The 13,773-nt window shown below is 52.1% G+C and overlaps 2 protein-coding genes across 3 annotated transcripts in view; one reads left to right on the top strand and one right to left on the bottom strand.

Moving 5' to 3' along the window:
* The first annotated feature begins 152 nt into the window (after positions 1 to 152).
* LOC141726738 (uncharacterized) lies at positions 153 to 2,903 on the top strand. The gene is made up of 2 exons (XM_074531788.1): positions 153 to 1,172; positions 1,239 to 2,903. The coding sequence occupies exons 1-2, from the start codon at positions 794 to 796 to the stop codon at positions 1,919 to 1,921; spliced, it is 1,062 nt and encodes a 353-aa protein (XP_074387889.1). The 5' UTR covers positions 153 to 793; the 3' UTR covers positions 1,922 to 2,903.
* SLC27A5 (solute carrier family 27 member 5) overlaps positions 2,894 to 13,773 on the bottom strand; it is a 20,858-nt gene continuing 9,978 nt past the window's right edge. Inside the window, exons 5-10 of one of the 2 annotated variants that reach the window (XM_074531744.1) lie at positions 13,511 to 13,705; positions 10,803 to 10,893; positions 8,947 to 9,145; positions 7,415 to 7,512; positions 5,823 to 5,953; positions 2,894 to 3,160 (exon numbers count right to left, since the gene is read on the bottom strand). In XM_074531744.1, coding sequence (XP_074387845.1) covers positions 2,984 to 3,160; positions 5,823 to 5,953; positions 7,415 to 7,512; positions 8,947 to 9,145; positions 10,803 to 10,893; positions 13,511 to 13,705 — 891 coding nt within the window. In that variant the 3' untranslated portion in view covers positions 2,894 to 2,983. Of the gene's footprint in view, positions 3,161 to 4,146; positions 4,236 to 5,822; positions 5,954 to 7,414; positions 7,513 to 8,946; positions 9,146 to 10,802; positions 10,894 to 13,510; positions 13,706 to 13,773 lie in introns of those variants that run through there. The other variant, XM_074531745.1, reaches the window with a different exon arrangement.

Here is a 13,773-nt window from a genome sequence, read left to right as displayed (position 1 = left end):
GGGTGCGGCTGGTGGAGCTCCAGGGGGAGAGGGGACTGAGCCGCGGAGGAGCTCCAAGGAGCCCGTGGAGCTCCATTGGGAGCAGAGAGCGGAGCTCCAAGGAGCAGAGGGAGCGCAGGGCCGGCCCCGAGACTCGGAGGAGCTCCAAGGAGCGCCTGGAGGTGATCGGGGATGGAGTTGGAGGAGTTGGAGGTTTGTAAATAAAGGATTTTACCCTGAGGGTGCAGCTGGTGGAGCTCCAAGGGGAGAGGGGACTGAGCCGCGGAGCTGCGGCTGGTGGAGCTCCACAGGGAGTGGAGAGCGGGCTCCGAGCTGTGGAGGAGCTCAAAGGAGCCCCTGGACCTGCAGCTGGTGGAGCTCCACAGGGAGGGGACAGCGGAGGAGCTCCAAAGAGCGCCTGGAGCGGCTCAGATATCGAGGAGGAGGAGGGCAGTGAGGAGTTGGAGGAGCTCCAAGGCTTGGAGGCACTGCTGAGGTTTGAAAATAAAAGATTTCGCTATATGGGTGTGGCTGGTGGAGCTCCACGGGGAGGGAAGAGCGGAGGAGCTCCAAAGAGCGCCTGGAGGTGCTCGGAGATGGAGGAGGAAGAGGGCGGTGAGGAGTTGGAGGAGCTCCAAGACTCGGAGGTGGCGCGGAGGTTTGGAAATCAAGGATTTCGCTCTATGGGTGCGGCTGGTGGAGCTCCACAGGGAGCGCAGAGTGGAGGAGCTCCAAGGAGCCCGTGGAGATCCACAGGGAGCAGAGAGCGGAGGAGCTCCAAGGAGCAGAGAGAGAGTTGAGCAGGCTCCGAGCCATGGAGGAGCTCCAAGGAACCTTTGGAGCTGCACAAGGAGGGGAGAGAGGAGGAGCTCCAAGGAGCGCCTGGAGGTGCTCTGAGATGGAGGAGGAGGAGGGCGGTGAGGAGTTGGAGGAGCTCCAAGGCTCGGAGGCACTGCTGAGGTTTGGAAATCAAGGATTTCGCTCTATGGGTGCGGCTGGTGGAGCTCCACAGGGAGGGGAGAGCGGAGGAGCCCCAAGGAGCAGAGGGAGTGCAGAGCTGGCCCCGAGCCATGGAGGAGCTCCAAGGAGCGCCTGGAGGTGCTTGGAGATGGAGGAGGGCGGCGAGGAGTTGGAGGAGCTCCAAACCTCAGAGGTGCCGGGGAGGTTTGGAAATCAAGGATTTTGCTCTATGGGTGTGGTTGGTGGAGCTGCACAGGGAGTGCAGAGCCAGCCCTGAGCCGCGGAGGAGCTCCAAGGAGCTGCGGCTGGTGGAGCTCCACAGGGAGCGCAGAGCAGAGGAGCTCCAAGGAGCAGAGAGAGAGGAGAGGGCTCCAAGCCACAGAGGAGCTCCAAGGAACGCTTGGAGCCGCACAAGGAGGGGAGAGTGGAGGAGCTCCAAGGAGTACCTGGAGGTGCTCGGAGAAGGAGGAGGAGGAGGGTGGTGAGGAGTTGGAGGAGCTCCAAGGCTCAGAGGCGGTGTGGAGGTTTGGAAATCAAGGATTTCGCTCTATGGGTGTGGCTGGTGGAGCTCCACGGGGAGGGGAGAGCGGAGGAGCTCCAAGGAGCAGAGGGAGTGCAGAGCTGGCCCCGAGCCACGGAGGAGCTCCAAGGAGCGCCTGGAGGTGCTCGGAGATGGAGGAGGAGGAGGGCGGCGAGGAGTTGGAGGAGCTCCAAACCTCGGAGGTGCGGGGGAGGTTTGGAAATCAAGGATTTCGCTCTATGGGTGCGGCTGGTGGAGCTGCACAGGGAGCGCAGAGCCAGCCCTGAGCCGCGGAGGAGCTCCAAGGAGCCCGTGGAGCTCCACAGGGAGCGCAGAGCGGAGGAGCTCCAAGGAGCCCGTGGAGCTCCAGGGGGAGCAGAGAGCGGAGGAGCTCCAAGGAACACCCGGAGCTGCTCGGGGATGCTGGAGGAGGGCAGTGAGGAGTTGGAGGTTTGTAAATAAAGGATTTTACTCCGAGGATGCAGCTGGTGGAGCTCCAGAGGAAAGGCATTAATCACTAATTAACCTTTGCTAATTACCCTGGGACCGTCAGCATCCTGGGGTCACCTGAGGAGCCTCTACAACCCCAGAGAAGACTCAAAATTGGGAACTCAGGGTTTCATTTCCACCAACCCCAAGGTTCTCCAGACCTCCCCAAAGTGCTTAATTAACCCCTTATTAGCCTTTGCTAATTAGCCCAGGACCATCAGGGCCCTGGGACACCGGAGGAGCCACTACAACCCCAGAGAAGACTCAAAAATGGGAGTTCAGGGTTTCATTTGCACCAACCCCAAGGTTCTCCAGACGTGCCCACAGCGCTTTAATTACCCCTAATTAGCCTGTGCTAATTACCCCGGGACCATCAGCGCCTTGGAGCCACCATGGAGCCGCTACAACCCCAAAAAAGAGTCAAAAATGGGAGTTCAGGGTTTAATTTCCACCAACCCCAAGGTTCTCCAGACCTCCCCAAAGTGCTTAATTAACCCCTAATTAGCCTTTGCTAATTACTGTGGGACCATCAGCATCCCAGGCCCACCACGGAGCCACTGAAATCCCAAAAAAGACCCAAAAAAGACCCAAATCCCCCAAATTCTTTAGCAGCCAAAAATGGGAGTTCAGGGTTTAATTCCCACCAACCCCAAGGTTCTCCGGACGCGCCCACAGCGCTTTAATTACCCCTAATTAGCCTGTGCTAATTACTGCAGGACCATCAGCGCCTTGGGACCACCGTGGAGCCACTTCAATCCCAAAGAAGACTCAAAAATGGGAATTCAAGGTTTAATTTCTATCAACTCGAAAATGCTCCAGACCTGCCCAAAGTGCTTAATTAACCCCTAATTAGCCTGTGCTAATTACCACGGGACCATCAGCATCCCAGGCCCACCACGGAGCCACTGAAATCCCAAAAAAGACCCAAATTCTTTAGCAGCCAGAAATGGGAGTTCATGGTTTAATTCCCACCAACACCAAGGTTCTCCGGACGCGCCCACGGCGCTTTAATTACCCCTAATTGGGCTGTGCTAATTAGAGCGGCAGCCGGCCCTGCTGGATGTCGCGGAAGGCGGCGCGGCCCAGCGGGACGTACGAGCGGCGCGCGGCGTCGCGCACGAACAGCCGGTCCCCGACGGCGCCGGGGTCGAAGCCCTCCTGCACCAGCTGGGTCTTGCACTGCTTGAAGGTGCCCGTCACCTGCAGGGCATCCTGGGGACAGCACAGCGGGGCACCGCGTCACCAACCTTGGTGCCATGTGACCACCATTGGCACCATGTGACCACCATTGGCACCAGGTGGCCACCATTGGCACCAGGTGGATCCCCATTGAGACAAGGTGACCACCATTGGCACCAGGTGACCATCATTGGCACCATGTGACCACCATTGGCACCAGGTGGATCCCCATTGGCACCAGATGACCAACGCTGGTGCCAGGTGGCCGCCTTTGGGACCACGTGGCCACCATTGGCACCAGGTGACCCCCATTGGTGCCAGGTGATCCCCATTGGCACCAGGTGATGCTCGTTGGCACCAGGTGGCCATCATTGGCACCATGTGACCCCCGTTGGTGCCAGGTGACCACCATTGGCACCAGGTGGCCACCCTTGGGACCAAGTGACCACCATTGGCACCAGGTGAATCCCCATTGAGACAAGGTGACCATCATTGGCACCAGACGACCCCCATTGGTGCCAGGTGATCCCCATTGGCATCACATGACCATCATTGGCACCAGGTGACCAACATTGGCACCAGGTGACCAACGTTGGTGCCAGGTGACAACAACTGGCACCAGTTGATGCTCATTGGCACCAGGTGGCCACCATTGGCATCATGTGACCATCACTGGCACCAGGTGATGCCCGTTGGCACCAGGTGACCTTTAGGGGTCGAAGCCCTCCTGCACCAGCTGGGTCTTGCACTGCTTGAAGGTGCCCGTCACCTGCAGGGCATCCTGGGCACAGGGACAGGGGGGCACCACGTCACCAACCTTGGTGCCAGGTGGCCATCATTGGTGCCATGTGACCCCCATTGGCACCAGGTGACCAACGTTGGCACCAGGTGGATCCCCATTGAGATAAGGTGACCATCGTTGCCACCAAGTGACCATCATTGGCACCAGGTGATGCTCGTTGGCACCAGCTGACCACCATTGGTACCATGTGACCCCCATTGGTACCATGTAACCCCCATTGGCACCAGGTGACCTTTAGGGGTCGAAGCCCTCCTGCACCAGCTGGGTCTTGCACTGCTTGAAGGTGCCCGTCACCTGCAGGGCATCCTGGGGACAGCACAGAGGTGGCACCGGGTGACCAACCTTGGTGCCAGGTGGCCATCACTGGCACCATGTGACCACCATTGGCACCAGGTGGCCAATGTTGGTGCCAGGTGATCCCCATTGAGACAAGGTGACCATCATTGGCACCAGATGACCAACGTTGGTGCCAGGTGGCCACCTTTGGGACCATGTGACCACCATTGGCACCAGCTGGATCCCCATTGAGACAAGGTGACCATCATTGGCACCAGACGACCCCCATTGGCACCAGGTGGTTCTCGGGATGAGCTCTGAAGTCCCCTCCAACCCAAACCCTTCCATGACTCCACCAGGCCATGATGGAACTGGAGGAGCTCTGAAGTCTTCTCCAACCCAAACCTTTCCATGATTCCACCTGGTCATGGTGAGAACTGGAGGAACTCCAAAATCTTCTCCAACCCAAACCCTTCCATGATTCCATGATTTCCACCATTCCATGAGTTCCAAAGTCCCCTCCAACCCAAACCCTCCCATGATTCCACCAGGCCATGATGGAACTGGATGAGCTCTGAAGTCTTCTCCAACCCAAACCATTCCATGACTCCATGAGTTCCACCCTTCCATGAGTCCTAAAGTCCCCTCCAACCCAAACCCTGCCATGATTCCACCCTGCCATGATGGAACTGGAGGAGCTCTGAACTCCCCTCCAACCCAAACCCTTCCATGATTCCAAACCTGGCCATGACCAGAACTGGAGGACCTCCAAACTCTTCTCCAACCCAAACCCTTCTATGATTCCATGCGTTCCACCATTCCATGAGTTTCAAAGTCCCCTTCAACCCAAGCCCTTCCATGATTCCACCAGGCCATGATGGAACTGGAGGAACTCCAAAATCTTCTCCAACCCAAACCCTCCCATGATTCCATGATTTCCACCATTCCATGAGTTCCAAAGTCCCCTCCAACCCAAACCATTCCATGATTCCACCTGGAGGAGCTCTGAAGTCTTCTCCATCCATAATTTGACCTGGCCATGACCAGATCTGGATGGACTCCAAAATCTTCTCCAACCCAAACCCTTCCATGATTCCACCAGGCCATGATGGAACTGGAGGAGCTCTGAAGTCCTAAAGTCCATTCCATCCCAAACCCTCCCATGACTCCACCTGGCCATGACCAGATCTGGATGGACTTCAAAATCTTCTCCAACCCAAACCATTCCATGATTCCATGATTTCCACCATTCCGTGAGTTCCAAAGTGCCCTCCAACCCAAACCCTCCCATGACTCCACCAGGCCATGATGGAACTGGAGGAGCTCTGAACTCCCCTCCAACCCAAACCCTTCCATGATTCCACCAGGCCATGATGGAACTGGAGGAACTCTGAACTCCCCTCCAACCCAAACCCTTCCATGATTCCAAACCTGGCCATGACCAGATCTGGATGGACTCCAAACTCTTCTCCAACCCAAACCCTCCCATGATTCCACCAGGCCATGATGGAACTGGATGACCTCTGAACTCCCCTCCAACCCAACCCCTCCCGTGACCCCCCACCCCAGGCCGTGATTGGCCGTTCCAGCGCCGGCCCCGCCCCCTGCCCCGCCCACCTGGATGCGGACGAATCGCGGCGCGGCGTAGGCGGGCAGCGTCTCCTGCGTGAAGGCGAAGAGCTGCTCCCCGTCGAAGGCGGCGCCGTCCCTGAGGCGCACGGCGGCCATGCCGCAGCGTCCCTCGCACCCTGCCGGCGTCACCCGCTGTCACCTGGGGCCACCACCACCCTGGGGTCCCCTTGTTGGGTGGCTTTGTCCCATTTCGGGTGGTGCTGGAGCTCATTTGGGGCGAATTCTCCCAATTTTGGCCTCCTTTGTGACCCAACCCCAGCACCTGACCCTCGCTTTGGGTGACCAAGCCCCGTTTTCACCATTTTGGGGTCATTGTTGGGGATGTTTTGTGCTCAAAACACCTCAAAAATCCCGTTTGGACCTTCTTGGTGGTGGCTGAGACCACCTGGGACACCTCAAACCCCCTCAGGTCCACCTGGGGACACCTCACCCACCTCAAGGTCCTCGTTTTGGTGGCTGAGACCACCTGGGACACCTCAAACCCCCTCAGGTCCTCATTTTGGTGGCCCAGACCATCTGGGGACACCTCACCCACCTCAGGGTCCTCGTTTTGGTGGCTCAAACCATCTGGGACACCTCAAACCCCCTCAGGTCCACCTGGGGACACCTCACCCACCTCAAGCTCCTCGTTTTGGTGGCTGAGACCACCTGGGAACACCTCAAACCCCCTCAGGTCCACCTGGGGACACCTCACCCACCTCAAGGTCCTGGTTTTGGTGGCTGAGACCACCTGGGGACACCTCAAACCTCCTTAGATCCTCGTTTTGGTGGCTGAGACCACCTGGGACACCTCAAACCCCCTCAGGTCCACCTGGGGACACCTCACCCACCTCAAGGTCCTCGTTTTGGTGACTCAGACCATCTGAGGACACCTCAAACCCCCTCAGGTCCTCGTTTTGGTGGCCCAGACCATCTGGGGACACCTCACCCACCTCAGGGTCCTCGTTTTGGTGGCTCAAACCACCTGGGACACCTCAAACCCCCTCAGGTCCTTGTTTTGCTGGCTGAGACCACCTGGGACACCTCACCCGCCTCAAGGTCCTGGTTTTGGTGGCTGAGACCACCTGGGGACACCTCAAACCTCCTCAGGTCCTCGTTTTGGTGGCTGAGACCATCTGGGACACCTCAAACCCCCTCAGGTCCACCTGGGGACACCTCACCCACCTCAGATCCTGGTTTTGGTGGCTGAGACCACCTGGGACACCTCACCCACCTCAAGGTCCTCGTTTTGGTGGCTCAGACCACCTGGGGACACCTCAAACCCCCTCAGGTCCCCCTGGGGACACCTCAAACCCCCTCAGATCCTCGTTTTGGTGGCTGAGACCATCTGGGGACACCTCAAACCCCCTCAGGTCCTTGTTTTGGTGGCTGAGACCATCTGGGGACACCTCAAACCTCTTCAGGTCCTTGTTTTGGTGGCTCAGACCATCTGGGACACCTCAAACCCCCTCAGATCCTGGTTTTGGTGGCTGAGACCACCTGGGGACACCTCAAACCCCTTCAGGTCCTTGTTTTGGTGGCTCAGACCACCTGGGGACACCTCACCCACCTCAGATCCTGGTTTTGGTGGCACTCACCCGGCACGGCCACGCCGTAGACGTTGACCTCCTGGATGAAGCTCACCAAGGCCAGCGTGGCCTCCACCTCGGTGGTGGCCACGTTCTCCCCTTTCCACCTGGGGAGGAGAAGGGATGGAGCCGTCAGCGGTGTCACGGACACGTTCCGTGAGAAACCCTCTGCCAGGATCTCCTCTCCTGAGGAGAGGAGCAGCTTCAGCTTCTCCAGCTTTGCTGCTCTGGGGTGGGATCTGGAGAATCTTTTATCAATGTGTGAAATTGGTTTTGAGTTGATGACCAATGACAGCCCCAGCTGTGTCGAGGCTGTGAGCAGCCACAGATTTTATCACAGATTTTATCATTTTATCACTTTTCCTTTTCCTTTCCTTTCCTTTCCTTTCCTTTCCTTTCCTTTCCTTTCCTTTCCTTTCCTTTCCTTTCCTTTCCTTTCCTTTCCTTTCCTTTCCTTTCCTTTCCTTTCCTTTCCTTTCCTTTCCTTTCCTTTCCTTTCCTTTCCTTTCCTTTCCTTTCCTTTCCTTTCCTTTCCTTTCCTTTCCTTCCCTTCCCTTCCCTTCCCTTCCCTTCCCTTCCCTTCCCTTCCCTTCCCTTCCCTTCCCTTCCCTTCCCTTCCCTTCCCTTCCCTTCCCATTATTTATTTTAATTATTTAATAATTAATATATTTAATATACAATATTAATATTATATATATTAATATTAATATTAATAATATATACTATTTCTATCATAATATATTAATTATAATATAGTATATATTTATACTATATAATTAATTATGATTATCACAATATACTAATAATTAAATACATTATTACATTTCAAAAATATATTATTAAATATAATAGTGTATTTTAATAATTAATATATTTACTATATAATAATTGTTTAATAATTCACAATTATATAATAATTATTTTTTAAAATTAATAATTTTAGGACTTAATTTAATAATTAATATATTTACTATATAATAATTATCTAATAATTACCAATTATATCATAATTATCTTTAATAATTAATAATTTTAATATTTAATTTTGATTTAATATAATAGATGTAATGATATATTCATATGTAATTTAATGTAATGTAATATAGTATAGTATAATATAATGTAATGCAATATAGTATAGTATAATGTAATGTAATGTAATGTAATGTAGTATAATATAATATAATATAATATAATGTAATATAGTACAGTATAATGTAATATAATGTAATATAGTATAATGTAATGTAATGTAATATAATAATATATAATATAATGTAATGTAATTTAATATAATATAGCATAATATAATGTAGTATAATATAATAATATATAATATAATAATATATAATATAATAATATATTGTAACATAATATCATACTATATCATAATAAATCATAATAAATCATAATATATTAATTTTCTTTTAATATAATATCTACCACAAAACAGAAATGACCCTTCTGCCCCATGGTCCAGGTTCTCCTCTCCACCCTCACCCTGGGCCCCCAGACCCCGCCCGAGGAGGCCCCGCCGTTACCGGAAGGTGTCTCCGACGCGGTCCTGGAAGTAGACGAAGCCCTGGGCGTCCATCACCAGGAGGTCGCCGCTGTTGAAGAAGGCGTCGCCCTTGGCCAGGACGTCCCTCAGGATCTTCTTCTGCGTCTTCTGCGCGTCGCCGGCGTAGCCGTGGAACGGCGCGCTCTTGGTGATCTTGATCACCAGCAGCCCCGTCTCACCTGGGCGAGGACCGGGGAGGTTGGAGATCAACCAATGCCTGCCGTGGTTTATCCCGTGGTTTATCCCGCGGTTTCTCCCGCGGTTTCTCCCGCGGTTTATCCCGTGGTTTATCCCGTGGTTTATCCCGCAGTTTCTCCCTTGGTTTATTCCATGGTTTATCCCATGGTTTATCCCGCGGTTTATCCCGTGGTTTATCCCATGGTCTATCCTATGGTTTATCCCGTGGTTTATCCCGTGGTTTATCCCGTGGTTTATCCCGCGGTTTATCCCGTGGTTTATCCCGTGGTTTATCCCATGGCTTATCCCGTGGTTTATCCCGTGGTTTATCCCATGGTTTATCCCGCGGTTTATCCCGCGGTTTATCCCTTGGTTTATCCCGTGGTTTATCCCATGGTTTATCCCATGGTTTATGCCGCGGTTTATCCCATGGTTTATCCCGCGGTTTATCCTGTGGTTTATCCCGCGGTTTATCCCGCGGTTTATCCCGTGGTTTATCCCATGGTTTATCCCATGGTTTATCCCATGGTTTATCCCGTGGTTTATCCCGTGGTTTATCCCATGGTTTCTCCCTTGGTTTATCCCACGGTTTATCCCGTGATTTATCCCATGGTTTATCCCATGGTTTATCCCGTGGTTTATCCCGTGGTTTATACCATGGTTTATCCCGTGGTTTATCCCGTGGTTTATCCCATGGTTTATCCTGTGGTTTATCCCATGGTTTATCCCGCGGTTTATCCCGTGGCTTATCCCGTGGTTTATCCCGTGGTTTATTCCGTGGCTTATCCCGTGGTTTATCCCGTGGTTTATCCCATGATTTATCCCGTGGTTTATCCCATGGTTTATCCCGCGGTTTCTCCCATGGTTTATCCCGTGGTTTATCCCGTGGTTTATCCCGTGGTTTATCCCATGATTTATCCCGCGGTTTCTCCCATGGTTTATCCCGCGGTTTATCCCGTGGTTTCTCCCATGGTTTATCTCCTGGTTTATCCCGCGGTTTATCCCATGATTTATCCCGTGGTTTATCCCGCGGTTTCTCCCGTGGTTTATCCTGTGGTTTCTCCCGCGGTTTCTCCCGCGGTTTATCCCGTGGTTTATCCTGCTGTTTATCCCGTGGTTTATCCCGCGGTTTATCCCGCGGTTTATCCCGTGGTTTATCCCGCGGTTTATCCCGCGGTTTATCCCGTGGTTTATCCCACGGTTTATCCCGCGGTTTATCCCTTGGTTTATCCCATGGTTTATCCCGTGGTTTATGCCATGATTTATCCCGTGGTTTATCCCGCGGTTTATCCCGTGGTTTATCCCGCGGTTTATCCCGTGGTTTATCCCGTGGTTTATCCCGCGGTTTATCCCGTGGTTTATCCCGCGGTTTATCCCGTGGTTTATCCCGTGGTTTATCCCATGGTTTCTCCCTTGGTTTATCCCGCGGTTTATCCCACGGTTTATCCCGTGGTTTATCCCGCGGTTTATCCCGCGGTTTATCCCGTGGTTTATCCCATGGTTTATCCCGCGGTTTCTCCCGTGCTTTATCCCGCGGTTTATCCCGCGGTTTATCCCGTGGTTTCTCCCACGGTTTCTCCCACGGTTTATCCCGCGGTTTATCCCGTGGTTAATCCCGTGGTTTATCCCATTGGGTGGGTGGGTGCCCCCCGCCCTCACCGGCCTTGGTGGGGATGCAGAGCCCGCGGTGGTCGCGCTCGGGCTCGTCCCGCTCCACGTTGTACCTGATGAGCTCGAAGGGAGCGAAGAGCTGCAGGCAGGGAGGGAGGAAGCCGCGGTAGAAACGGGGATTTCCCCTCCCATGGAAAGTTCCAGAATTTCCCTCCCATGGAAATTTCCTTCCCGTGGAAATGTCCAGAGTTTCCCTCCCGTGGAAATTTCCAGAATCCATTCTGTGGAAATGTCCAGAATTTCCTTCCATGGAAATTTCCAGAATCCATTCTGTGGAAATGTCCAGAATTTCCCTCCCGTGGAAATTTCCAGAGTTTCCCTCCCGTGGAAATTTCCAGAATGCATTCTGTGGAAATTTCCAGAATTCCTGCCATGGAAATTTCCAGAATTCCTTCCATGGAAATTTCCAGAATTTCCCTCCCATGGAAATTTCCAGAATGCATTCTGTGGAAATGTCCAGAATTTCCTTCAGTGGAAATTTCCAGAATTTCCCTCCCATGGAAATTTCCAGAGTTTCCTTTCTGTGGAATTTCCCTCCCATGGAAATTTCAAGAATTCCTTCCATGGAAATTTCCAGAATCCATTCTGTGGAAATTTCCAGAATTTCCCTCCTGTGGAAATTTCCAGAGTTTCCTTTCTGTGGAATTTTCCTTCCCGTGGAAATTTCCAGAATTTCCTTCAGTGGAAATTTCCAGAATTCATTCAAGGGAAATTTCCAGAATTCATTCTGTAGAAATGTCCAGAATTTCCCTCCCATGGAAATTTCCAGAATTTCCTTCAGTGGAAATGTCCAGAATTTCCCTCTCATGGAAATTTCCAGAATCCATTCTGTGGAAATTTCCAGAATTTCCCTCCTGTGGAAATTTCCAGAGTTTCCTTTCTGTGGAATTTCCCTCCCATGGAAATTTCCAGAATTCATTCTGTAGAAATGTTCAGAATTTCCCTCCCATGGAAATGTCCAGAATTTCCCTCCCGTGGAAATTTCCAGAGTTTATTCCATGGACATTTCCAGAATTTCCTTCCCAAGGAAATGTCCAGAATTTTCTTCTCATGGACATTTCCAGAATTTCCTTCTCGTGGAAATTCCTGTGGAAATGTCCAGAAATGTCTCAACCACGGCTCAGCCAAGATTCAACCAAGATTCATCCAAAACTCAACCAAGATTTATCCAAGATCTAACCAAGGGTTTGTTCCACCACCAAGAGCTCCATCCAAAATTCAACCAAGATTCATCCAAGATCTAACCAAGGGTTTGCTCCACCACCAAGAGCTCCATCCAAGATTCAACCAAGGTTCAACCAAGTGTTTGCTCCACCACCAAAAGCTCCATCCAAGATTCAACCAAGGTTCAACCAAGTGTTTGCTCCACCACCAAAAGCTCCATCCAAGATTCAACCAAGGTTCAACCAAGTGTTTGCTCCACCACCAAAAGCTCCATCCAAGATTCAACCAAGGTTCAACCAAGTGTTTGCTCCACCACCAAGAGCTGCATCCAAGACTCATCCAAAACTCAACCAAGACTCATCCAAGATTCACCCAAGTGTTTGCTCCACCACCAAGAGCTTCATTCAAAACTCAACCAAGATTCATCCAAGATTCAAGCATTTGCTCCACCACCAAGAGCTCCACCCAAGACTCAACCAAGGTTCACCCAAGTGTTTGCTCCACCACCAAAAGCTCCATCCAAGATTCAACCAAGTGTTTGCTCCACCACCAAGAGCTCCATCTAAAACTCAACCAAGATTCATCAAAAACTCAACCAAGATTGATGTAAGATTGATCCAAGGGTTTGCTCCACCACCAAGAGCCTCATCAAAACTCATCCAAGACTCTTCCAAGATTCAACCAAGATTCATCCAAAACTCAACCAAGTGTCTGCTCCACCACCAAAAGCTCCATCCAAGATTCAACCAAGTGTTTGCTCCACCACCAAAAGCTTTATCCAAAACTCATCCAAGACTCATCCAAGATTCAACCAAGACTCATCCAAAACTCAACCAATATTTACCCAAGTGTTTGCTCCACCACCAAGATTCATCCAAAACTCAACCAAGACTCATCCAAGATTCAACCAAGATCCATCCAAGATCCAACCAAGTATTTGCTCCACCACCAAGAGCTTCATTCAAAACTCAACCAAGATTCATCCAAGATTCAAGCATTTGCTCCACCACCAAGAGCTCCACCCAAGACTCAACCAAGGTTCACCCAAGTGTTTGTTCCACCACCAAGAGCTCCATCCAAGATTCAACCAAGTGTTTGTTCCACCACCAAGAGCTCCATCCAAAACTCAACCAAGATTCATCATAACTCATCCAAAACTCAACCAAGGTTCACCCAAGTGTTTGCTCCACCACCAAGAGCTCCATCCAAGATTCAACCAAGTGTTTGCTCCACCACCAAGAGCTCCATCCAAAACTCAACCAAGATTCATCCAAATTTCAACCAAGGGTTTGCTCCACCACCAGGAGCTTCATCCAAGACTCAACCAAGACTCATCCAAAACTCATCCAAGATCCAACCAAATGTTTGCTCCACCACCAAGAGCTTCATCAAAACTCATCCAAGATTCACCCAAGATTCAACCAAGGTTCAACCAAGTCTGTGCTCCACCACCTTCATCCAACCAAGCCTTTCCTTGGCTGGAACCCAAGCTGAGCAGCCCCGTTGGTGTCCCCCCAGGACGCCGTGCTCACCTTGATGAACGGGTTGGCCCTGCCCACGGCGCCCACCTTGCCGGTGTAGTTGATGAAGCCGGCGTTGCCCTCGGTGGCGCCGTAGAACTCCCAGACGGCGACGGGCCCGAAGCGCCGCAGGAACTGGCGCCACACCTCGGCCCTCAGGCCGTTGCCCAGCGCCATCCGCACGCCGTGCTGGCGGTCATCGGCGCTCTGGGGGACACGGGCACGGGGCCACCTCAGGGCGGGGGACCGGAGAGGTGGGGACACCTCAGGGGGGT

The sequence above is a fragment of the Zonotrichia albicollis genome, chromosome 38, assembly GCF_047830755.1.
Source record: "Zonotrichia albicollis isolate bZonAlb1 chromosome 38, bZonAlb1.hap1, whole genome shotgun sequence".
Lineage (NCBI taxonomy): Eukaryota > Metazoa > Chordata > Aves > Passeriformes > Passerellidae > Zonotrichia > Zonotrichia albicollis.
Note: the sequence above shows the minus strand (reverse complement) of the source record. Positions and strands in the feature narration are given on the sequence as shown.